This window comes from Ruditapes philippinarum, unplaced genomic scaffold, assembly GCF_026571515.1.
Source record: "Ruditapes philippinarum isolate M1 unplaced genomic scaffold, ASM2657151v2 ctg3097_1_1_1_1, whole genome shotgun sequence".
NCBI lineage: Eukaryota > Metazoa > Mollusca > Bivalvia > Venerida > Veneridae > Ruditapes > Ruditapes philippinarum.
The window spans coordinates 160,655-187,246 of record NW_026866212.1 but is presented as its reverse complement, the minus strand read 5'-3'; the positions used below and the strand labels follow the sequence as shown (position 1 = coordinate 187,246).

General features: G+C 31.4%; 2 protein-coding genes across 2 annotated transcripts; both read left to right on the top strand.

Annotated features, from left to right (window-relative positions):
* The first annotated feature begins 251 nt into the window (after positions 1-251).
* Positions 252-25,885, top strand: LOC132731712 (COP9 signalosome complex subunit 3-like). The gene is made up of 15 exons (XM_060717933.1): positions 252-398; positions 10,519-10,648; positions 11,034-11,146; positions 11,955-12,004; positions 14,856-14,948; positions 16,519-16,593; positions 17,002-17,106; positions 18,789-18,878; positions 19,636-19,686; positions 20,262-20,363; positions 20,887-20,958; positions 22,083-22,169; positions 22,826-22,939; positions 23,788-23,868; positions 24,513-25,885. Exons 1-15 carry the CDS (start codon positions 344-346, stop codon positions 24,567-24,569), a joined length of 1,275 nt encoding a protein of 424 aa, XP_060573916.1. The 5' UTR covers positions 252-343; the 3' UTR covers positions 24,570-25,885.
* LOC132731720 (uncharacterized) lies at positions 2,277-3,449 on the top strand. The gene has a single exon (XM_060717944.1). The coding sequence runs from the start codon at positions 2,458-2,460 to the stop codon at positions 3,433-3,435; it is 978 nt and encodes a 325-aa protein (XP_060573927.1). The 5' UTR covers positions 2,277-2,457; the 3' UTR covers positions 3,436-3,449.
* Positions 25,886-26,592: the final 707 nt, after the last annotated feature.

Genomic DNA, 26,592 nt, shown 5'->3' with positions numbered 1-26,592 from the left:
TACCTACAATGTTTCATCGTGGTATCTCTTATAGTTTTAGAGTTTTGTTCCGGACAAAGTTCAAAAAGTTAAAATTAACAAAGGGCATCGTCTTTTAAATTATTTCACTTTGGGTTTATATAAAGAAAACTTTATCGCTTAAAACATTGAAATTGCTAAAATGAAATATGAAATATTTAAATAGATTTAAAACTGAATGTATTTTAACATAAATAAAATACTTCATTCATTCTTATCTTATGTTACATAATTGAATAATAACTTTTGTATTAAAATAATCATGTTCCAAATAATTCAGTGATGTAAGCTGCATATTGAAAAATTCTTAAAAACACTGTTAAACATGGCAAGTGCTTTAGAACAGTATGTAAATACTGTACAGACGCTGTCTACGCAAGGTACTTTATACAAATCAGAAAAATGTTTTAATCAGATTTAATATTGAAAGTTTTGGTTGCGCTTAATTTTTGCTTCTTTCTTCTTAGAGAATTGTTGTGGATCTGTAAACTTGCAGTTGCATATTCTGACATTTGCATTCTTAAAAATCAAAGACCTGTGAATTATGTAAACACGGTTAATTGAGAATGGTACCCTTTCTTTCACAACATGTGTAAAACTTTGACAGGTGATTAGTTGGAATTTTAATGTGGGTTTTTTTCCTGGACCGCTTTTTCCTAACCTGGCTGTCAATGAATTTCGCAAAATGATCCATCAATGAAAGCCCTACTTTTCCCCCCATATAAAAATTCTGCACTGAAAAAAGGTAAAGACATATGGTAAAGCCTGCAAAATACTATATACACATTGACAGGTCAGTCTAATTACCCAAAGACGCTCCAAGCCTACTCCAAAATCACCCCAAGACAAGTAAATTATTGTGTGAATTGGTTTAAAAGTTGTTAAAAGTTGCTTAAGTCGTTTATGTGCATTTGTTGAACCATCAACAGTCCTTATGCAAACACTGCACAAGTATGGATGGTCACGTCTAGGTAGCAAAAATCCTATGTTGAAATCTGTTCACATGTCAGAAAGTTGAACCAAATTGTCACGTCAAATAATGTCAACTCAACAGCGGTGTGGAATTTTGGATTTTTTTCACTTGCCGACGTGCAAGTTGGACTAAAATTTATACTTGTGCGCAGCTCAAGTTCAGTTGTTTAAATAAACACTAAAAAGTTTTTTACAATGGCTTTATTTAACCAATGGGTCCTTGTTTACTGGGGTTTTGCTAAAACTTGGACTGAGTGTCCATTCTTATAAATGATGATGTATTCGCTGTTTCCAGGAACATTCTGCAAACATGACAATAAAATGTGTCCAAATTATCGTCTTTTCGGAGCCAAATAAAAGTGGTTAACCAGCTTTCTTTAAACACGTTTGTAGTCATATACGATAAAGGTGTCAATTTTGTATCAAATAATTTACAACACAACAACATATATATGTTATTATTTACTCAGGCATAGATCGGTTTCCTCCATACGACCAATTGCTAAGCGAGATTGCCAATAGAAGTGAGAGGCCTCATACGGGGTGAAATAGTATCAATTAATTTGTGCTTTTTGGAGATGGTATACTAATAAAATTTACACATTGTAAACACGGATTAAACAACATTGGGAAAATTTAACGTTCACAGTCAAGTACAGTTAGAATTTTGGCATTTTCCTTTTTTTTCTGACTCAGAATTCACTTGTCCGCAGACAACTGCTATGTAAAAATGTACTTGTCCGTCAGCAATAAGTTGGGCAAGTTAGGCAGCTTAAGCATATTGTCAGTTAAAATGACTGCCTAGAGACAGGGAAGCGATTACTTGGTTACGCATTAGCGCATCGTTAATCAGCCTTTTGACTTGAAGTAATTAAATGTATTTTGAAAGAATGCTACTTTTACAATGTTTACATTACTTTTTTATACAGGGTATATATAGTTTTTAATGACATGCTAATTAATTCAGTTGTCGTTAAGTGACAACTGCACCAGCAACCTTGATTAAGTCTTGTGAAACATTTAATGATTTTGTGACAATTTAATTATAACATTTACTGGTTCTTTACTTTAAAGTTTTATTGCTGATAATTGCAGGGCTCACACTGGCTCAAATTAAATAATAGCCAATATTTTTAACTTAAAAAAATAATAGCCAAACGTTCAGCGGACTATTGACAAGCTAGCGATTAACAACATAAGCAGTTGATTAAATAAACATTACATATAAAACTTTTTCAGTTTTATAAGGATTCTCAAATAAACTGATACATTTGTGTATATGGAAAAAAATGATGAGGAGATTAATTATGGAATTATCTTTGATAATCGTGATTGTTTGATAGTTGAAATTATTTTTTTCTTTGATAATCAGGACTAAGTGATTTTTGTTAACATATTTTGGTACTTTTCGTAGCATCACTGCAGTAGTGTATTGAATTTCAAGGCCTTCTTATCGGAACATGAACCATGCCGAAATCGGACAAGAAAACCAATTCAAATTCGACTGAAAATTCGCAACAGTCTGCAAATTCTTCTAGTAAAAGGACATCTAGAGCCAAAAAACATATTGAAAATTCAGATGATAGTGACATTGAGGTAGATTTATGTAAAGATTGTAACTCAGAAATAGGAAATCAGGATAAGGCCCTCCAATGTGATCTATGTGAAAACTGGTTCTGCTATGACTGTACACAAATTAATAGCAAAATTTATAGTGCACTGAATAACAGTAAAAATAATGGAGTTCTCTGGATCTGTAAGCACTGTAGAATAAGTATGCCAGGATTCCACAAATTAAGTAAGAGATTATCTGTTCTTGAAGAAACGTCGCTCAAAGTTGAAAAAAAACATAAGGATTTTGAATTAAAAATCAAGTCTTTAGAAGACAAACTGTCACAAGTCCTTGAGAAAAGACCTAATGAAGTCATAAATATTCAAGAAAATGTAAATGGTGGTTCTACTGGTTCAATTTCTGATGTTGTTAACCAGGTTTTAAATGAACAAAAGGACCGTGAATCAAGGAGGTTGAATGTCATTTGTTATGGTCTTCCAGAAAGTGTCAAAGAATCTCAAGAAGAACGAAAAAATGATGACAATACCAGAATAAGTAGTATTTTATCAGAAATCATGAATCTGTCGGAGGTATCTTTTTCAGAAACCGTGCGCTTGGGAAGGTATGATGGGGAGAAGACAAGGCCCACAAGATTTTCTGTGAATTCTATTGAAACGAAACAAAAAATTTTAGAAAGGGCTAGAGTAAACGTGAGGAATTCTTCAGTTGATTTATGTAAGAATCTATATTTTCAAAGTGATCTCACTCTAAAGCAAAGGGAAGAAGCATATAAACTTAGATGTGAACGTAGAATGAAGAAAAATGTAAATGCTTCACAGTTAGCAGGTAACTCGGGAGGTACTTCTAGTACATCTGGGTTTCCTTTTCGTTAGGAACTTTGAAAAACATAAAACTCCTGTATATAATTTAAATGTTCCAGTTCGTAACAGTTTTGTTCCAGTTACAGACGTTCCAGTTACAGACGTTCCAGTTATCGATGTTCCTGTTATTAATACCAGTTATTCAAATTATGAACATGAAGATACTTTGTCTTCATGTTTTGATATTCATAATGTAACATTAGAATCGGGTGATTCAATTATAAGTTACTCGGCTACAGATGAATCTAATTCAGACATTAGTGATTATGAAACTGAAAGCTCTTTTGTACTTAGTGAGGATACTATTTCTTGTGAAGATGCCCGTAATATTGAAGCATCTATTGATATTTTTAATATATATTACACAAATGCTGACAGTTTACTCAACAAGCGTGATGAACTTGAAGTTGAGATTGAATTAACTAAACCAAATATCATCATTATTACTGAGGTCTTCCCTAAACTTGGACTTTCTACTGATATTGACAATGCTGAATTAAAAATTACAGGTTATGACATTATTAAAAGTGTAATCAAGGAAAAATCAAGAGGTGTATGTATTTACTACAAGAACAACATGTCTGTACAGGATATTTCCGTTTTAAATGATTATCCTTATGAGGAATCATGCTGGTGCTCTGTGATGCTGAATTCTAATGTTAATTTGTTACTGGGTGCTGTTTATAGAAGCCCTACGAGTACAGATCTTAATAATAGCAAAATATGTGACTTAATAGACTATGCATGTAATTTATCACATGATTATTTACTTGTTGTTGGTGATTTTAATCTACCATCTATCTCTTGGGAGGACTGGAGTACTCCACACAATGTTCATCATATAGATTTTAAATTTATAGAATGTCTTCGTGATAATTTCCTTTCACAATTGGTAGAGGATCCAACTCGATATCGGCATGGACAGGCCTCCAATATTCTTGACTTGGTTTTGGTTGACAAACCGTGAGTGTGTGACTGAAATACAATTTAAAAACAATTTGGGGGCAAGTGATCATGTTGCTTTAAAATATAGTTTTGAATTTGAATCCTGTTGAAAACAAAAACTTGGTTCCCAGAAGAAACTTCTTTAAAGGAGACTACTCTGCTATTTCTTCTGACCTTGAACTAGTTCAGTGGGATGATATTAATAATTTGTCTGTAAACGACAGTTATGAATTTTTCACCAAGAATATTAATATGGCTATTGATAATCATATTCCTCTAAAAAAGAATAATAGTTCCAGAAAAAAGAAGAAATGGTTGAACAATGACTGTAATTCTGAAAGTTAAAATTAAAACACAAGGCTTGGATGAGATATCTTCATGTTAGATCATATGAAAATTATAAGAATTACTGTAAAGCAAGGAATATTTGCACTAAAACTATTAGAAATGCTAGGCGGAAATTTGAAAAGTGATATTATATTCGATATGAAGGTCAACCCGAAAGGTTTTTGGGCGTATGTAAGAAATCAAATTAAGTGTAAGACTGGAATTTATGACTTGAAAGATGAAAATAATGATTTTGTGAAAAATAACCTAGGTAAAGCTGAACTTTTGAATGATTTCTTTATGTCTGTATTCATTAATGAGCCAGGAGGTAACTTACCAAATTTTGACTTGAAGTATCATGGTAGTCCTATTTCTGAACTTGTAGTTGATAAAGACACTGTTTTTCAAAGACTTCGTCATCTTAATGTCTCCAAATCCATGGCAATGACGGTCTTCATCCTTATTTATTACGAGAATCTGCAGCTGTTTTATGTGATCCTTTATGTAGGATAATGAATAAAAACCTTTAGAATGGTGATTTACCAGATGCTTGGAAAGAAGCTAATGTTAAAGCTTTGTACAAAAACAAGGTGATAAATGTGATCCTTCAAATTATCGCCCTATCTCTTTAACTTCAATAACATGTAAAATGTGTGAAAAAACTGTTCGTGACACCCTAATGCAACACATGAATATAATAACCTTTTCTCGGATGACCAATTTGGCTTCAGAAACAAAAGGAATTGTATTCTTCAACTTCCTGACTGTTTTAGAAGATTGACTAAAGCTTTTGATGACAGTTGTCAAGTAGACTCAATTTATTTGGACATTAAAAAAGCTTTTGATACTATACCTCACAATCGTTTACTTTTGAAGTTAAAGAACTATGGTATTGACAATCCCATACTGAATTGGATACAAAATTTTCTCACTAATAGGAGACAAAGGGTTTGTGTTGAAGATAGTTTTTCTACTTGGTCTAATATCACGTCAGGAGTTCCGCAAGGTTTTCAGTCCTTGGTCCAGTTTTATTTATCATTTAACATAAATGATTTGCCTGAAGTTGTTTCAGTCTACATGTAATTATTTGCTGATGATAGCAAATTATACAGGAAGATTTATTCTCAAAACGATCAGTTGTTACTTCAACAAGACTTACTACGTTTATGTGACTGGTCAGAGGACTGGCTGCTTCAATTTTCCATTCCCTAAATGTAAATCAATGCAGATTGGTAAACGTCAAGCTTCCATATATCTACGAAATGAAAGACTCTAATAGTCAAAATATCTCTTTACCTAAAGTTGATAGTGAGAAGGATCTCGGCATCACATTCCAAGATAATCTTAAATTTGATCAACATGTCTTAAATACTGTAAACCGTACGAAGAAATTAACGGGGTTTAATAAAAGAGAAGTTTTTCCTGCATGACAATACCTATGTTCTTGACTGTCTACAAAAAGTCTGATAAGATCAATTGTTGACTATGGATCTTCTGTTTATTTTCCATCTACAAAGAAAAACATTCAATTGATTGAAAATATTCAAAGAAGAGCAACTAGAATTATTCCATCATTGAAGGTTTGTCCTATGAACAAAGACTTGTTAGGCTTAATTGCCAACACTTTTATATCGTAGACAACGATTTGACCTCATTCAAATTTATAAAATAATTAATGGGTTTGATAATGTTGACCCGGATAAATTTTTTGTGTTCAATGATAAACTGTACACGTGGACATATATTCCAACTATTTAAAACCAAGTGTGAATAAAACACTAAGGAAAAATTCATTTTCCTATTAGATGCATTGACCAGTGGAATAAACCTAGATAAAACATTGTTCTCAGTGAAAGTGTTTTGACATTTAAAACTTTACTCGACCGGAGCTGGCAAAGTCAAAGATTTAATACAAGTGACATTTACTGAAGTTAACTTGATAATACTGTATAGGAGGAGCTTACAAGCCATCTTGGCTTAAATGCTCAGAAGAAGGAGAAGGTAAAGGTAAAGGTAAAGATAACTACATTGTACCTTTTTTACATAGAACCACAACTTGAATTGTTATTGTAGAACAGAATAAAAATGTAATATAGTATAATTACTGTATGACAATAATATCAAAAATTCATTATAACTTTACATAATGATGTTATCAGATAATTTCTTTTGTTTGTTCTTATCAAATTTTGTCAGCTATAACCACTGTCAATTTCCCACATTTCACACAGAACTGGAGTAGATCTATATGTCATATTAGCCTATAGAAATAACTCTTGCAAACTCATTCACAGAGTGCAGCCTTTTTCTGAATAACTTACTGAAAAATGTCATCATCACCAATGTAATACAAATTTCTGCCATAATAGTAAAGATTTTTAAACAGAAACATAGCTTATTTCACCTTTAGAAAAAATGTCAAAATTATCGGTGTCGCGAAAATATGTGACAATCGGATTTTTTCCACTGTTTTTCTGAAGAAATATTCACAATTTAAGTTGTGTGCAAAATAGTTGTTTGGAAGTTAATACTTTTTAAATATTTTACCATTGTTTTTCACTAGCGATTTTGTCAAGCAGCTTAAAATAAAAAAAATCAAAATTTGCAATTACTGCAATTTACGGTAAATTTTGGGTTGGTCAATATCCAATTTATCAATTTTAAAACAATTTTTGTGGCTAATTGACGTATATTTGATGGCTATTATAATGCTGGACAATATCTTTAGAGTACTTATACAATTTTACATCTCACATGTATTTTTATCACCTCGGGCAGAATGTAGGACAAAACCCCACCAGTTAAAACCCCACCACTCAAAATTTTATAGAGTGGACAAAACCCCACCACTAAATTTTATAGAGTGGACAAAACCCCACCACTTAATTTTACAGAGTGGACAAAACCCCACCACTTCAGTTTTATAGAGTGGACAAAACTTTCTTGTAAACATGTTAAAAAACAAAACAATTGTGCATCAGTAGGAACTCAAAAGAATGTGTGAACAACTCATCAATAAGGAGAAGACTGTACCCGAGTTTCTTCAGGCTATCAGCCACAGTATCCACTTAAACTAAGTACAATGAAGTACAATGAAGGAAAATTGACTGAACTGAATAAAACTAGAAATGTGCTATAAAAAATGTGCTATTTTTTAATCATTAATTGATGAAAATGTGCTACATTCTTGATTAATAGTAAGTAGTTTATTTTTTATATAAATTAATTGAAGAAATGAATTTGAAGAAACTAAAAATAATGGATAATTCAAGGTCATAAATGTGACACAGTCTCAAATAAATGACTACTCTTTTGATGTTGATTTAACAGTTTGTAAATTATTTGTATGATCTCTTATATTACACAAATGTTATATTGAAATTAAAAAATAAAATGTGAAAATGTGTACTGTATATTATATATATTTTAATTCATCAAATCTTGCCCAATAATTGGTAAGTGGTGGGGTTTTGTCCACTCTATAAAATTTAGTGGTGGGGTTTTGTCCACTCTATAAAATTTTGAGTGGTGGGGTTTTAACTGGTGGGGTTTTGTCCGTCTTCCCCTCGGGCAATATAGTAAGCAGCACGTGACCGATAAAAAGTTGACACTCAATTAAATCCACCCCGCTGGTGTTAATTGGGTTTACTGCATTCTTTATCGATTTTTACACCTTATATAAACACTGTTGAAAGTAAAAATCGCCAGAATTTGTAGCCAAAATGCAAAAATAATCGCCAATCTTATAAAATAATCGCAAATGGCGACTATGGCGACTGACAGCGTGAGCCCTGTAATTGAATTGTAAACAAATTGAAATATACATGTATATGTAATTTGGGTTTAAACAAATACAATTTATAGTAATCTTTTATAATTAAATAAACAATACATAATTAAGAATTGATTACATTTTACAATTCATTTAAGTTGACACTTGATTAAATGCACCCCGCTGGTGTTAATTGGTTCTACTGCATTCATTATCGATTTTTACACCTTATATAAACACTGTTGGAAGTAAAAAATAATCGCCAAATTTTGTAGCCAAAATGCAAAAATAATCGCCAATCTTATAAAATAATCGCAAATGGCGACTATGGCGACTGACAGCGACAGCTCATAATTGCATTCAGTCAGTCTCTTCTCTCTTCCCCTCGGTATGTGTATGTCAAAGTCGTTGAGAAGACACAGGGCATAGGCAGATCATTGAATAACCAATACTATGTGTAAGACTGGAAGTTCACATGTTTTCTACAGCCCAGAGTTACGTTTAAGGCACAAATTGCATGAAGTTAACTGCCGGTGTCCTGACTAAAGCCGAGGGGAGTAGCAGACCCTACAAATAAGGCAGAGTCAAGGAGGATGGGGTACTAGGGTGTGTGTGCCACTTATACGAATGACAGATTGTGAGGCACCAACAGCCCTTTTAAGGGCTTTACCCTCTTTCATTATTGTCTCAGGTTTCTGTACATTTAGGTTCTCATTGACTGCCTTACATTGACCTACTTTTGGCTCAAAATTCATATCTTGGCTAATACTCTGTGGAAATTGCATGGAGGTAAATTATTGCCACTTTGTGCATCAAAAATAAAGCTCAAAAAGTATTTCACCTAGAGTCATAAAACTTTACAAGAATGTTGATCAGCATGTGTAGTTGTGCACCTGGGTGTTTGCGTTTGGATTTAATCAGTATTTGTTGCGTTATTGCACTTGACTTATTAAAAGTTTGCAATTTCAAATTGTGTTGTGTATATCTCAAAAATTATTTGACCATGAATATGAAACTTTACAGAAATGTTGATCAGCACTTGAAGTTATGCACCTGGTGTTTTGCTTGTGGATTAATTCTACTTTGTCAGAGTTATTGCCCTTGTCATGAAACTTTACAGAAATGGTGGTCAGCATATGTAGTTGTGCACCTGGGGGTTTGATTGTGGATTTGTTCAGCATTTGTAGTGTAATTGCCCTTGACTTAGTAAAAAACATTCTTAAATGTTTTGTTATGTGTACCTTGAGTGCCTGAGTAAGAATCAACCAATTTTACAGGAATGATGATCAATCACTGTGAAGCTGTGCACCTGGGGTTTTGCATGTGGATGTTTTATAACAGCTTGGATAGATTTATTGCCCTTCACTTAGTATAAATTTTAGTATTTAATTTTCAACTTGTTCATGCATAGCTCAAAAAGTATATGACCTGAATTTCTGAAAGTTTACAAGAATGTTGGTCAGCATGTGTAGCTCTGCACCTTGGGGTTTGCTTGTGGATTTATGCAGATTTTGAAGAATTTTGCACTTGACTTAGTAAAAGAGATTTTCAGTTTTCAACTTGTGTCGTGTGAAGCCCAAAAAATGTTTGGCCTAGAGTCAGTAGACTGTCAAAACAGTGGAGTTTGGGGGCACCCGTGTCCTATAGACACATAAATTTCTAGTTTTAGAAATCCAATAAAATGCAAAATGCTTGGTTTACTTTTACTGATAAATATGGAACAAATTCAACAATATGAAATATTGCGTGACTTAGTAATTTTATTCAAAATAGTGATGCCCATAAATGGTAAATGACACTGGAATATTTTTAATGGTATATAGAATAAGATCTATGTATTTGATGTATAGTTTATTTTGACTTCTGTTCCTTTTAAATATACACTTGTATTCACATACAATCTTATTATCTAGCTGGGCAAGCCAATCCCATGCCCCATCTGTGACTCCACTAATATTATTTTGCTGGATGACTATATGTTTATATTTGTAATATTGCATTCTGTGTTAGAGTATATAATAAGAGATATTATCTAATGACTTTGATTACAGGAAATTTCTCACAACTATGTGATTTCATCAGCAAAAGTGCAGAAACATTAAGTAAGAATGTCAGCCACCTAGACAATGTACTCGCCACTCTAGATATTCAACAACATTCATTAGGTGTGCTTGGCATATTGTAAGTTATTAGTTTTGTCTTATTTATATTTAATGTCTTTGGATGAAAGAATATAATGTATTTTACATGTTTTAATTGAAAGGATGTGTGGTATTTAATGGAGGAGCTGTGATTCTTACTTGTTCTTCCCTAATGAAGATAATAGACAGTGAAAATTATATACATGCATTATTGCATATAACATGAGAAAATTTCCTAATTTTTTTAGCAGCTTATGATACTTTGTCTCATTGATTTATTCCATTTATCTGATATAATGTGATGTGATGTCATAAATATTTCAAACCAATCCCATGTTAAGTTGTATAGCAAATCAGATTTTACTTTTACACAAAAGAATTATCAAGTTTCCTTGTAATTAAGTGTATAATAATTTATGTTTCAGGTGTGTAAAATACAGCATGCCAAATGTTCCTGATTTTGAGACATTATTTGTACAAACACAAGAGTTTATATTGTCATGTAATGGAGAACATGTTCGCTATGCCACAGACAGTTGTAAGTGTGACCCTTTCTTATTCATAATGGCAATAACAAGTTACACTTAAAATGAAATTATAACATTTTGCATTGGATAATGGATCTAAAATTTTGTTCCAGGTTTGCAGTTGTAAGTGCATTTTAGACAACTAAATGATAACATCACTTTCTTAACTATTTTAGTGAAATTTTAAAAGTCTCAAAATAAAGACAGCGATCTTTTTCCATTTTGATTGATACACAGTCAGTTGACATATTTGTATAAAGATAATGTCACTCAGTTATCATGGCTTGGATATGTGTACAAACTGTCTATTTTTATGAGGACAAGTTAATCATTTTGAAAATGTGGCTAGATAAGATCCTATTCTGATAAAAAAAAAGTTTAGGCACTGGGATTTAATAGCTAAATTCTTGTTCTTTATAATGAAAACATTGCTATACATGTTTTTCACATATATAGCAATTATTACCTCCCCTGGTGCCATTTTGTGGGTCATTCCCAATTTATCATAACCTTAAGATAAAAATGTCTCATAATTCTATTGTCTTCATAAAATTTTACATATTGATGCTATAATAATATTTGCTGTGTATATATAAAAGAATTGACAATTTAGGTCAATTATTGAGTTTTGTTTGTATGATTGTTTTCATATTTTGTCAATTATCAAAATATTGACCCCCAAAATGACTGCCACTTTTGGCAAGGAAGGTAAATATTATAAAAATTGGGAACTAGTATTTATATATTACAAGTTCTTTTTATAGTTCCTGCTATGCCCCAAATTATAATCCATATAGTAATAATGTATGTAAATTACAGATGCAGATTTGTGCCACAAGTTTACACATAACCTTGTGGAAAGGAAGCAGGTATTATTTTATTTTTGTTTGAAAGTGTTAATGGCTAACATAAGGCTAATTATTGCTTATATAGAAACTGAAATAAGGTGGTTATACCTAAGTTGGCATTTGATACCGTACAAGTACTTTTTTCTGCGGGAACTTTATTTCTGCGGTTCATAACGACACCCCAGATTTAAAAACAGCAGAAAATTTAGCTTTTCCCTATGTCTATGTCGGAATATGTCAACTACCAGTATTGTATTGTATAATTACATTACCATGTACCATTATCGGCTTTTGTAGATGAGAATTTTTCTTTATGTATCCGTCATGAATAAAATATTAGAAAAAAAGTTCCTTTACTTGTTCTTTTTGTTTGAATAAATATCATGTTTGTACATGTATGATTTTCGCTCACCCTTAGCTTGATTTTTTTGTTAAATAAAACTATTATAGTTTGATGGGTGCAATAAACATACCCTTTTGTATTTGTACAATATCTTGTGTCTACATGCATTTTTACAATTGTTTATTTTTCACACTTAATATTTATACACATGCAGTATTACAATTAATTTTTGTCATTGCACATTGTTGATTTTTAGCTCGACTATTCGCAGAATAATCAAGCTAATGCAGTCACCCATTTGTCGGCGTCCCTGTGGTTAAGTTTTTGCATGCAAGCTGGTATCTCCATACCTACTGAAGGGAATGGATTGAAACTTTACACACTTGTTCTCTGTGATTATCTAACATGATTTGCACAAGTCCCATAACTCTGATTTGCTTTTTTGCATAATTATGCCCCTTTTTCAACTTAGAAATTCTTGGTTAAGTTTTTGCATGCAAGCTGGTATCTCCATAACTACTGAAGGGAATGGCTTGAAACTTCACACACTTGTTCTCTGTGATTATCTAACATGCACAAGTCCAATAACTCTGATTTGCTTTTTTACATAATTATGCCCCTTTTTTCGACTTAGACATTCTTGGTTAAGTTTTTGCGAGCAAGCTGGTATCTCCATAACTACTGAAGGGAATGGATTGAAACTTCACACACTTGATCTCTGTGATTATCTTACATGATTGGCATAAGTCCAATAACTCTGATGTGCTTTTTTACATAATTATGCCCCTTTTTCTACTTAAAAATTCTTGGTTAAGTTTTTGGGTGCAAGCTGGTATCTCCATAACTACTGAAGGGAATGGCTTGAAACTTCACACACTTGTTCTCTGTGATTATCTAACATGATTGGCACAAGTCCAATAACTCTGATTTGCTTTTTTACATAATTATGCCCCTTTTTCGACTTAGACATTCTTGGTTAAGTTTTTGCGTGCAAGCTGGTATCTCCATAACTACTGAAGGGAATGTATTGAAACTTCACACACTTGATCTCTGTGATTATCTAACATGATTGGCACAAGTCTAATAACTCTGATGTGCTTTTTTACATAATTATGCCCCTTTTTCGACTTAAAATTCTTGGTTAAGTTTTTGCGTGCAAGCTGGTATCTCCATAACTACTGATAGGAATGGATTGAAACTTCACACACTTGTTCTCTGTGATTATGTAACATGATTGGCGTAAGTCCAATAACTCGGTTTTGCTTTTTTACATGATTATGCCCCTTTTTCTACTTAGAAATTCTTGGTTAAGCAAATATCTCCATAACTACTGAAGGGTTTGTGCCTTTTTATACCCTCGCACAAGGAAGTTGTAAGGGGGTTATACTGGAATCAGCTTGTCTGTCCGTCCGTGAGGATGTCTCCCCGTCTGGACGTCACCCCGTCCGGCGGTTTTTCCTTGTCCGCCCAATAACTTAAGATTCCTTTGACCCACAGTCTTTATATTTGGCATGCAGGTTAGTCATGACTAGTAGATGATCCCTATTGATTTTGAGGTCAATGGGTCAAAGGTCAAGGTCACAGGGCCCTTGACTAAAAAAAGCTTGTCCGCCCAGTAACTTAAGATTTCTTTGACCCATAGTCTTCATATTTGGAATGGAGGTTAGTCATGACTAGTAGATGACCCCTATTGATTTTGAGGTCATTGGTTCAAAGGTCAAGGTCACAAAGGCCTTGACTAAAATAAAGCTTGTCCACCCAATAACTTAACATTTCTTTGACCCACAGTCTTCATAATTGGCATGCAGGTTGGTCATGACTATAAGATGATCCCTAATGATTTTCAGGTCACTGGGATTTGTTGATTTTTTTCCTTCTTTCTCTATGTAAAATTTTTCCCCTGCCTCTAAAAAAATGGGGGGGAATTCTCAAAATATGGGTGAATCCCCCCATCCCCCAATCCCCCTCCTAGAATAGACACTGCAACAAGTCTTGAAATGTTGTCTGTTTGTATCGGTTAATTTTGTAAAAATATCTATATTAAAACGCAGAAATAAAAAACATCAATGCGTGAATGATGACACCGCAGAAATAAGATACGCAGAAATTTAAAACCCCTTATTTTAACAAAAATCGCAGAGTATTAAGCCCGCAGAAATAAGTACTTATACGGTATCACTTTATAAAATTGCTTGTCAAGTTGCCATAAAGTGAAGCAACCCTACTCATTTCAGCACAGGCTTTACAGTTATTTAAGGTTTTTCTTTAAACTTCATATCTCAATAAACCATGTGAGTGGTATTTTATAATGTGGAATATTCCTCTGACTGGTACTAATAACTTGTGTCATTTCAACTAGCAGGTGAATGACTAATGTGGTTAGTTGTAAAAATTCCTTATTAGAAGTTTTATAGTTTGAGTCTTTTATTGGGATGTTTCCTTTATGTCTGAGGATAATTTCAATATTAAATGCTAATGGAGTCAAATACAGATATCGTTAAATTAGACAATTATTTAATGATTTTTCAGCCAAGTCGTGGTATCCAGGTGCTCGTGACGGCAATTAACAAGATACAGTTGTATCCAGCACAGCTCACCTCTATACATGCTGATCTTTGTCAGGTCAGTGCTTGTTTCAAACGTTTTAATGCCTAGAATTTTTTATACAAGTTATAATTAAGACAGTGAAAAATCATTTGAAATTTGGATCTGTCCAGTGGTTTGGGTGGGTTTCTCTTGGGAGTTTTTTTCGCGTTTACGCCAAAAAAAAATAAACCCCTTTTCTCACTTAAAAATTTCCAGGGGCGAAAAAACTTTTTTTCCCCAAATTTTTTCTCGATAAGGGTTTTTTTCTCTGATTTAAAAAAGTAATTTCCATTGCAATTTAAAAAAAAATTTATATTTTTTTTTAAGAAAAATTTTTTTTTTGTTCCCTTCTCATAAAATTTAAAACTGATTAAATTTTTCCCAAAACTAAAATGGAGCAAGTGCCCCCGCCTCGTTTTTGGGCCCAAAACCCATCAACAGTCTAAAGCGAAACATCAAATTTTTTCATTCGTCAAATTTTTTGCTATCCCTAAAACTGTTTTAAGGGGCCCTTGTTTATAAATATAAAACCCTTTTAAAAAAGGGTTTTTAAAAAACACATAAAAAATGTACAAAAAAAATTTTAATATTTAAAAATTTAATTTTTTATTTTAAAAGCTTATATCAAGTAAAAATATGAAGTCAAAATTAAAAATAATTTTATCCAGGGCTCTTTTTTAAAATTTTTTTCGAACTGAAACCTTTGAAGACTTTGAAATGTCCCCATTTGTAAAGGGTCTTTAAAGTGAAAATTTTTTTTTTTTGTTTTAAATTTTCTGTTAAATGTTTTTCCCTTAAATTTTCCCTCAAACACTTTTTAAAAATTATTTTAAAAACACAAAAAGCTGTCAAATTTAAGATTTAAAACACCCCCAAATTTTATTGTTTTAAAGGAAATTATGCAAACAATGCCAAACATTGACATTTCCCTTTAAAATTTAGGACCCTTTTCTGATTTTGGAAATTTGGGGCGGGAATAGAATCTATTTTGGGATTTAGTCCCAGGGACTCGGTTTTAAAGTTAAGACAAATCGCTTACACTGCTCATGTGAAGTGAATTTTCTATGTGACATTGATGTGGGACATTGAGTCTAATAGACATTTGTCTCTCAACACTGATTCAGAAGTCATGTGGGATAAGTAGTAAGTTGCTTGCAGTGATTTTCTTGCTTATATAACAGACTCCGATAAAAGGCCTCTTCCCAATTGAAATTTTCTTTAAAATCATGCAGTTTTCCCAAAAATCTGAAATTAAACCTGCTTTTTTACTTCCCAAATTAGCGATATTTTTTCCCAAAATCAAGAGACTAATGCCTCTTCCCAATTAAGTGAAAAAAATCACTGGCTTGCTTATAAATTAGTATTTTCTGGTTAGTTATCCAAGAAAGCTGCTTAGGTGGACCTACTGCAGAGATATGTCAAAAAATGTGTTGAAGTAGATGTAGTAATCATTTCTACATTAAAATATGTTTACAGTATTTCCCACAAAAAAGTCCCACAAAATGAAGGATACTTGTATATATGTGTGTATGTTAGTCCTTATAAAAACCAAAATTGTTAAAACTTTACTTTGAGATAACTAGTTAATATATTTTCTATTTATCAGCTATGTTTACTAGCCAAGAATCTAAAGCCAGCGTTACAGTTTATGGATGTAGATATTACAGATATCAGCAAAGAGGTATATATATAATTTATAACTATGTTTTTAAAACCATAAGTTACGCTTTTTTCACAATTTTGGGCTTGACTACTCAAAGAAAAGGGGGAATCATGCTAGTCACCCTGGCATTACTGATGACATAATACTTTGTTAAGGGTTCGCATGTAACTATATTTCTTATTAATACTAAGTATTTACTTGATACTACATACATGTCTTTAGGTCTTAGTTTAGCTCTTTATCTAGAAAAGAAAACTAAAACATGGGTTGTTACATATTATCATAGCCACTCACTATAAACCAGTTGATTCAGTTAACTCTCAACCTTTGCATCAATTCTGAACTTTGAATGAATCTTTCCTGAATATTTTGCTGACAAATTTATATTATAAATCAGACAAATGTATATTGGTGTATTATTTTCAGGGTGGACATTATGATTCTAAAGATTTTTTATGTTACTATTACTATGGAGGCATGATCTATACAGCATTGAAAAAATATGAGAGAGCTCTATATTTCCTAGAAATTGTAAGTACCAACTGCTGTATACTTGCCTATTTATTGAAATTATCTAGACTTTAATTTATTTGTAAATGTATCTATGAGATTTGACAGAGAGTTTGTACACAAAGGGTAAGGATCATTGATTACCTGTTTGGGTTCATTGATACTGAAGTTCTTGCCCAGGGTCACAGACATCTTATTAGAAATTGCATCATTTACAAGGGTAGTAATTCTACATAAAATTATGACTAATTTTATAAAGTGTGATTATTTTCAATTTGATATAAGGATCTAATTTTATGTTTTTGCAAAGTTATATTTCGGTAGGTTACTTTCCTCTTTTGAAACCAGTCATTAGATACAGACTGTTAAAATGTTTGTGTTTTATCAGTTTTGTTGATTTAGACATTGATTTTATTTAAATAATATTGTTAAATAAGAGGTGTCTGCAGTTGAGCTACATCTGGACATACAATGTACTAGTGTAAGCAACTACTACTTCAGTTGTTATGAAATTAAGAGCAGATCAATTGATAGGTGTAGAGTTTTTATCATAAATTTATTTTGTTATAGTAAATACCACATTGATAGATTTTTTTATAAAACCATTAAGATACTAAAAGACTATAAAAATCTTACGCCAGTTGGCTTATATTTCTCTTATTTATATTGGTTACTTCAGACAAGAAATATACTCTTTCACAACAATCAGGAAGACAAATGGTGGTGCATGCCACTGATTGGTTGAAAAGATAACCACTAAACTCAATATATTATGTCCCAAGTCATATTAATAGTCACACGCGTTTTCTATCAAAACATGCAATTTGTACTGATATACAGTCAAACGTGTATTAAGCGACCGGGCAAGGGAAACACCAAAAACGGTCGCTTAATGAAACGGTCTCTTAAGACAGTCAGCATGATATAAAAGTCAAAATTTATAAATGACATCTTTTTTATTCGATGGGATTGTTTTTCAAATTTATTTTTATATAAATGTTGAATAATAAGTACGCTCCGATAATCTAAACGGATGCAAATGTAAAAATAACGTTCTGATATTTATTGACAAAACAGTTTTGATCCATTACGTACATGTTTGACATTTTTTCCAGAATTTTTTAACTTCTCCGTTGTTTTTCCTTGTCTCCAACACGAAAACCCTATTATGGAAGATGTTTACTGCTGTGCATTTTTTCATTTGAAATAAACAAACTACATCTATTTGTTACGATTAATTTAATTGCTGATCAAGTTCAAGGTCAATTCAATGCATGTCAACAAGCGAAGCGTATACACCATCTCAGTATGGGCGGAGCGTTGCATTGTTTATCCGATATTATTGGATAATACACGTCACGCGTATACTTAACTTCATTTGCATACGCTAAAACGGTATGGGAAATAGAGTTTTTCACACGTTTATTGTTGTGTTTTGATTGCTGACACTTGTGACATAACGAGGTGGCGTTGTCTAAAAACACAATTACTTAACAGGTAAAAGTGGTCGTTTAATGAAAAGATTGATGTCAATTAGGTGACTAATTAGCGGTAGCTGGTCGCGTTGAGCAAAAGTCGCTTAATACATTAAAGATATAGAGAGAAAATGATTGGGGGGAATTTAAAGTGGTCGTTTAAGACAAAAGTCGCTTAATACACGTGGTCGCATGGGCAAGTTAGACTGTATTTATTTCTGTTGCTAGGTGATAACATGTCCAAGTATGGCAGTAAGTCATGTGATGTTGGAAGCATACAAGAAATATATCCTTGTTGCTCTTATTTTACAGGGAAAAGTAAGTTCAACATTATTATATACTGTCATTTCAACATTTTTTTTCTAGTTTTTTGAAAGCTCTGAAAGTGAGAACTATTTTTTGTAATGCATTTTGTATGAATACTTTATAATGCTTTGTTCAATATATATAATGTTTTAAAAATTTAAAAATGTTGATGATACTCTTTGTAAATTAATTTGTAAAAAAAGATACCAAAGAAACAAAACAGAAAAAAGAAAGAAAAAGTAAAAGATATCCTAAATATCCAGCTTAAAGTCTTAAGTTAAACAATGCTGTATATTCTAGTTATCTGTGTCAAACATTTTTACAATAGCAGACCAGCATTATTTTTTCTTTTGTTCATTCAGAGACATAGATAACATGTTATCTATGTCTCTGGTTCATCTGAGTACAGAGTACTCAAAGGTGAGCTATGATCATCTGAAAACTTACCACTGATTTTCTTTTAAAGTACCTAAAAAATCATATCCCAGTAGCATAATGAGGTGAACACTGACAATATTGTCAAGAGTTATTGTCAGGTTTTGGTTCTGATCAATTCAATATGTAAGTTTATTTCGTTATATTTGTGATCCTACACTACATTGCCTGTTGATATCTTGAAGATAAGAGGGAATGTTCTGAAAATGCTTCTGTTTTATCTTTGTTAATTTGTGGCTCCCATAAATTTATGGGAAAAAAATCTTTATACAGCATTTTCTGATTTATGTGTAATTTGCATTTTCATTTATTTTGTTTTATTTTTTTGTTCCAGCTACCTACATTACCAAAATACACATCTCAAGTTGTAGCCAGATATATAAAGGTAAGACACTTAGAAAGTTAGAAGACTTCTGTAGAAATAAATATGGTAGCTGTATTAGGCAAGAAATATTGTTGTGTTGTTTAGAACATTTTTGTATTGAGTCTATGTATTTTAATATCAGTGTTTTTCACTTGTATAGACAGGTCCAATATAGGGACTCGTTATGAATTGCTAAAAAATCTGGTTTTTTTCACAACATGTTGCCAACAATAACATGTTGTTTTTTTGTAGAGACATATTTCTCTTAAAAATAGATTCTTGATTTAAAGATCCCAGTTGTACTCACTTCTTATGAAAAAGGTTGGGAAAAAAGCTGTATAGAAAATTTGAGACATAAAATGTTAAGTTTTATTCCACCCAATACAATTGGCTAGCTTTTGAGTTGTTGTTTTTGAGTTATAAAAAGGGACAACATCCAGTTTATGAATATTTTAGTCATTGGGAATTTTTAGTCATATTTTTTTTTATAAAAAAAAAACATTTATTTTGTCTGTTTATCAGACTTGTAAAGAATCAACTGATATTTTATGGATTTATTATAAAATCATAAGTTTTTCATTATTTTTAATTCTCAGCCTGTGTGTCAACCATACCATGATTTAGTAAACTCCTACGCCTCAAATAACCCAGAAGAACTCCAGAGGAATGTGGAAAAACATCAAGATACCTTTAGTAGGGTATGTTACTTTGGTTTAGGAAAAATGTTCCTTGTAGTATGATTTATAATGTTCTTGTAATATCTACTAATAATAGATAAGAGAAAGTGTTACGTTTTGTGAAAAAATATCATGCAATTTAATACTGGTTTCTGTACTCTATTGGTATTGGATTTGATATAAATTAAATCTATTTCAAGCAATTAGCAATATAAAGTTATAAATCTAAAAGTTTTAAGTTTAGTTGAAACATGATTTCTAAAGATAAAGGCTATGTGGACCAAACATTTTTAAAAGGAATATATTAAGAAAAATAACTATACATTGAGAATTTTCACTGTTTTGTTATTCTGTTTAGGTATATGTACATTCACAGGGTTCCCGCTGTCGCTCGCCAATGGCGCCAAATGCGACAAAATATTAATTCTTGGCTCCACTTTGGAGCCATTGGCTCCAACTTTTTCTGATTGGCGAATTTGGTGGCGCAAACTAATTTTGACCCAGAGGGAACCCTGCATTCATATGTCTGTCTTCTTATTTACAGGAAAACAACTTGGGTCTTGTGAAACAGTGTTTAACGTCAATATTCAAGAAAAATATTCAAAGATTAACAAAGGTATGGTTATATTGGGAGTTTTGTTATATACCCACTTCATAGTGGGTACATGGAGGAGCCTACATTTGTCTATATGTGTGAACCTTACTAAATAGTTCATTATGGTGAGATATTGCTCACATGGGTTTTTATTTTTTTAACAGACCAGTAAGTCTTGCCCTTGCCTAAATTAAGGTATTCTATACACTGCTCCTTCAGTAAATGACTATATCTGAACAGTAACTTCAGAGCTATTGCCAATATAATATTTTAATTTTAGGCATTTTATTTGAAAATTGTGTGCATCTACAAAATTTACCTAAAATATACTGTTGAACCAGCTTCACCTGAGTGATGGGCCTTAACTTAGCCAAAATCTTGAAAAATCTGTAAAAAAATCTATAATTTAACTATTGGATAGAGATCAATTCTTTTTGCTGTAATGGAAAGCTGATGTGACTAAAGTGAGTTTGAAGTTATTAAGATATGATATGGCCAGATATTAGTTGATAGTTACTGACTCAGTAGGAAATTAATAATAAAAGATGCTCTCTTAAAGAGAATGAGGCTATTATGTTTTGGAATGTTAGTTTATGTATAAACTCAATAGCGTAAAAAAACATAAATTAAATTATTTTTCAGAATTCTATTCTTAATGCTAAATTGCAGTTAAATAAAATGAAGGTTATTTACAAAATGGCTTTTGTGGGCATGTGTGCTTAATTCTAATTAGGGAAATGGCATGAATATTATCATATGAATAGGACGACATTAATGTCCCTACAGGATCAAAACCTAGATCTATGAGTGGCAAGTAAATATCTTATTCTTATAAGTCAGACATTTAAACCACTCATCTTAACCAAAGCAGTCTAAAATGAAATTCAAAGACCTTTCATTTGTTACATAAATGATGCCATGTGACCTTAGTAGTTTGACCATTATATTCCTGATTAAAACCTTATATTTTTAAGATTAGTAGAATTATATGATAAAAACAGTATACATACTTGATGTTGGTAGTATGTTTCACCAAAACTTCTCATTTATTAAATAGTTTGACTGTAAAATTTAACATTTGCATTATTATATATGAATTATATTTGATATGAAAATTGTACAAATGTCTGTTGTTTATATTTCAGACATTTTTGACGCTGTCACTCACTGACATGGCAAACAGAGTGAAGTTATCAGGGCCAAAAGAAGCAGAAAAATATGTTCTCCACATGGTAACTTCACCTTACATTCTTGCTTACACAGTTTTTAAAAAAAAATAAAACAAAATACTTAGGATACAATAGTGTAAGATAAGTTGTAGTTAAAAAAATTCTATTATGTTATCATTTTTACATGGAATTTATTACAATAGTGGATGGGTCTACACAAGTATTGATGAAAATAATATTTTGTCGTAGAACAATTTATATCATGTGCTACATGAATATATGCAATACCAGATCATGTATCTCACACTTGCCAACAACATCCATAGATAATGCTTTCTTGTTTTGTTGTTATGTTTGATACTTAATGTTATCAACATAATTATTGAAATAAAGACCTTCCATTATAGACCAATTCACTTTAAGAAAACATCTGCTTCAATACTTAATAAATATATTATTTATTTTACACACATTTCACCGAATACTGACAGTCAATTTAAAATTTATGCCAAGTTAAAGTTATTTCAGTCAACTTGTCAATATTAAAATGAAAGTTTGCTTATATACATATATAATGTACATTTAAGTTTGTTGTTGATCATTGTGAAAGAATTCATACTTCATGTTGAAATTTTGTAAATAAACTGTGTCTTAGAATATTACAAGTTTTGTTTATAGATGTGCATATACTCATTCTTCATCATTGGTATAATGTATAGATTGAAGATGGAGAAATATTTGCTACAATAAATCAAAAAGATGGTATGGTACGGTTTCATGATAACCCGGAGAAATACAACAGTAGTCGTATGTTGTTACAGCTAGATCAAGAGGTATCATCATCTTGAGTTACTTTTCTGTTGTGCTATTTTCTCTCTCATTCAAGGAGGTTTTAAAACAAACTTGCGAATGTATTACATGTATTTCAAAAAGTATTAAAATGGTGATTTGTATAACATGTTGTATTAAAATGGTGATTTGTATAACATGTTGGTTTTCTGCACCACCTTAAGATCTGATTACTTTTAATGTTTGTTTGTATTAAGAAATTGCAAAATGCATACAGGACTTGGTGTTAAACGGTTAAAACTTGTACAACATGAAAGAGTTACAAAGTTTTTGTACCAACCTCTCCAAATTGCTGTCAGAACTTGCTCTATCTTCAGCATAAATGCGTGGCCAAGTTTCCTCACCTTGTGGACAATAAAACTTCTTGTTTTATTGTTGACTTTAATATAGGAGTGAAAACATAATATTAGGATATGCCTGTTGGTGTAACTGAGTATAAAGGAACAGAACATTATAATCTTGTGAAGACTGTTCATGATAAAATCTGGTACATGCTCTGTTGTGGTCTCGTAATGCCTGTAAATGATTACTGAATTGTTTAACACTCAAAATCAGTACATCATGTATATGCTTAGAACTTATTATATTGGTTTATTGATTTATCCTGTAAAATGTATTGTTTACTCGAACTTGCTGAATTATATATTTTGATAAAGGAATGGTAATCATGGCAATGTCAAAGTTTGATTATAAACTTATAGGCTAACTTCTAGTATTTTGTGCTTATCTATGACCGAATTTGTTTTTCTCAGACTAATAAAGGTTTTTTTTTTAAATATTTGAAGACAATAATTATTTTACTATGATAAAATTTGTCTTCATATTAATACAGATGCAGAAATGTATACAGTTAGATGCGAAGTTGAAGGAAATGGACAACGAAATAGCTGTGAATCCTCAATATGTTCAGAAGGTGAGTAAACTATTCACTACTGTCAGATCTGCTAGTGATACAAAAAGTAGTGAAGCCCTTTTTGTAAAAATAACTTAGTTATAGACAAAAGCTTAATGTTATCAAATCATTTTCTGTAAAAATTAGTTTATTAATTAATAACTTGGAAACTATGTTCTGAAAGTTCTTAGCTTGTGTGCTCTTAATTAATGTACTAATGTGAGAAATATAAAAAGCTGCCTACATTAATGATTGTTTTAATTTGATTGATTCATTATCTGTAATAATTTAAAATTGCATTGTTCTGCTATCATTACAAAAATTATATCCCTTAATTTTCATTTTAAAATTTTACTGATACATTATCATCAGTTGAAAAGAAAAGATGCTTATTGTTAGAAAAATAAAATAAAGGCTTCCACACAACTGAAATACATGTACATGTAATAAAATATAATAAAAATAAAAGTAATAAAATTTTAAAAAATTGACTGCTGGCATGAGGAAACAATCCTCAATGTTTTTGTTTTTTTCAAAATGATGTCATTGAAAGTATAACAGTGAATTACCCCTGAAATTTAAAAGATAAGGACAAGGGATTTCTGTGATTTTTTCATTATTCCAAGTGCTACAGAACTGAATTTCCTTATAACTATTTGTTTCAGAGCTCTGGAATGCATGAAGATGATATTCCAGGTAGTTCAAAAATGCAGACATACTGAATACAGTGTGAAGGTCACTAAGAGAAGATCAGATATTGAGTGTATATTACAAGTGCTAAACAAAATATTGCCATGAACAAACATCATGCTGTTAATTCCAATGTTTTCTAGCATTATACATAAACAAGGACTGAGTTGATAATGTTATATTTTTATTTTCTGGCTATATCATGATACTGCTAGTAAGTTATATATGAATGAAGGAGAATTGAATTATAAATGTGCTTAATGTTTCAATTATTGCTATATTTTCTTGAAGAGAAAAGAGTCACAATTGGTTTATTTGAATATTTTCATATTTCACTTTTTTTTTTAACAATAGTTATGATAAATAGACCAGCAATTTATTTGATAACAAAAGCTAAATTTCTTTGTTAATGCTATATTTTCATAAAATGAAAGATTTTTTTTTTAACAACATTTTATAGATGAATAAGGCTGGCATTTTTTTATCATCAGTTTTGTGGAAGATATTGTAAAACAAGTTTGCAAGGGATGGAAACGAAGGTGATAGAAATGATATTTCAAATTTTGAATATTTCTCAATAAATGTCTGACGAGTTGTGACATTTTTGTATTATTTTGTATCATTTACAATTGAGAAATGTTCTTATTTTATTTAAATTAGTTTGAATTTATTGACAGTGACACTGTTGTTAAGCATTATAATTTGCCTTTCATGTGCAGAAGGGAAAGTATTGAAAACTGAAAGCATAACTTTTCTTTATTAAAACATGTATATATTTGGTTAGACACTTTCTGTTGTTTGGTAAAAAAAATCTGGAGAGGACTATATTGTTATTAAAATGTTGAAGTCCTAATTTGTCATTGTATAATGTTAGAAATGAAGTCTACAGATACTTCTACATATATTACCTAATTTGTCAATGATTCTGTTCATTGGAATTGTCTCTCTTGCAATTATGCTAGGTTTTATTATCTCTACATGTTCAACACAGATTGTGCTATTACATTTGAAAATGCCTTGATAACATATGTTATGCTTACATAATTAAAATTCCTTTGAAGATACAATATTTCTGCTGTCATCAGGGTTTAGATTGCACTCCCTTAAAACTAAAATATGAATTTGTAGCTGTAATGATATAGCGTGTAAAGTTTGTAAAACAGTTGTCATACATTAACATCAATCATTTCTGAATTGAAATTACAATATATTTTTGACATCTATGTATCACATTTACTTTCATCTTCTGCTATAATCCTTTACAAAGTTGTAGGGACAAGTAAGAAAATTAGTTTATTTATTACAAAATGCTTCAATCAGTGATATAATAAAAATTGTGACAATTTTATTGCTGTGTTGTTTTGTTTTCTTTTATTTCTTGCTTTCCAGACCCAAGAGTTTTTACATGATGGTACAACGTCTTGCAAGCTTTTACATATCATTATGCACCATGTCTGGTTATTACAAGAATCTGCCACTTAAGTGGACAGTACCTATCTTATACTGTATACTTGTACTCTTCTTGCGAAAACAGGAAGAAGAGTTGTTTATCCACAATGTTTTAGAATAGATGTATGTGATGACAAAACATTGTGTTACTCTTCTAAAACTGCTGGTCAAAATTACTTCTTAAAACTGCCTTTAAATATGCTGAAATGTGCTAAAAATCGTGTCATTTTTCTGTCATTTTAACCTTGGCACCATCAAATTGTACAACCACTTGATTTAAGCTTTGTAGTACAATGTACTTCAGACCTAAGAGCATTATTATAATACAGAGCACATTGCTAAGCAAAAGGACATCCTTTTAAAACATAGCAACAGTGAGTTATGTCACATAGAAAAATCAAGTATGAACAATTTTAAAGGGCAGTAACTTTTATCTTAAAGCTGCACACCTCAAGATGAGCCAAAATATTTCAAGAAAATCAATATTGAGAAAAATGTTCTAAAATTTTAAGAAAGGTAAAAGATCCAAGTGATATTTTACCTGTTATATTCAGTTTAAGACTGCTTTTGCAGTATTTTATTACCATATTTCTACTGCGTTACTAA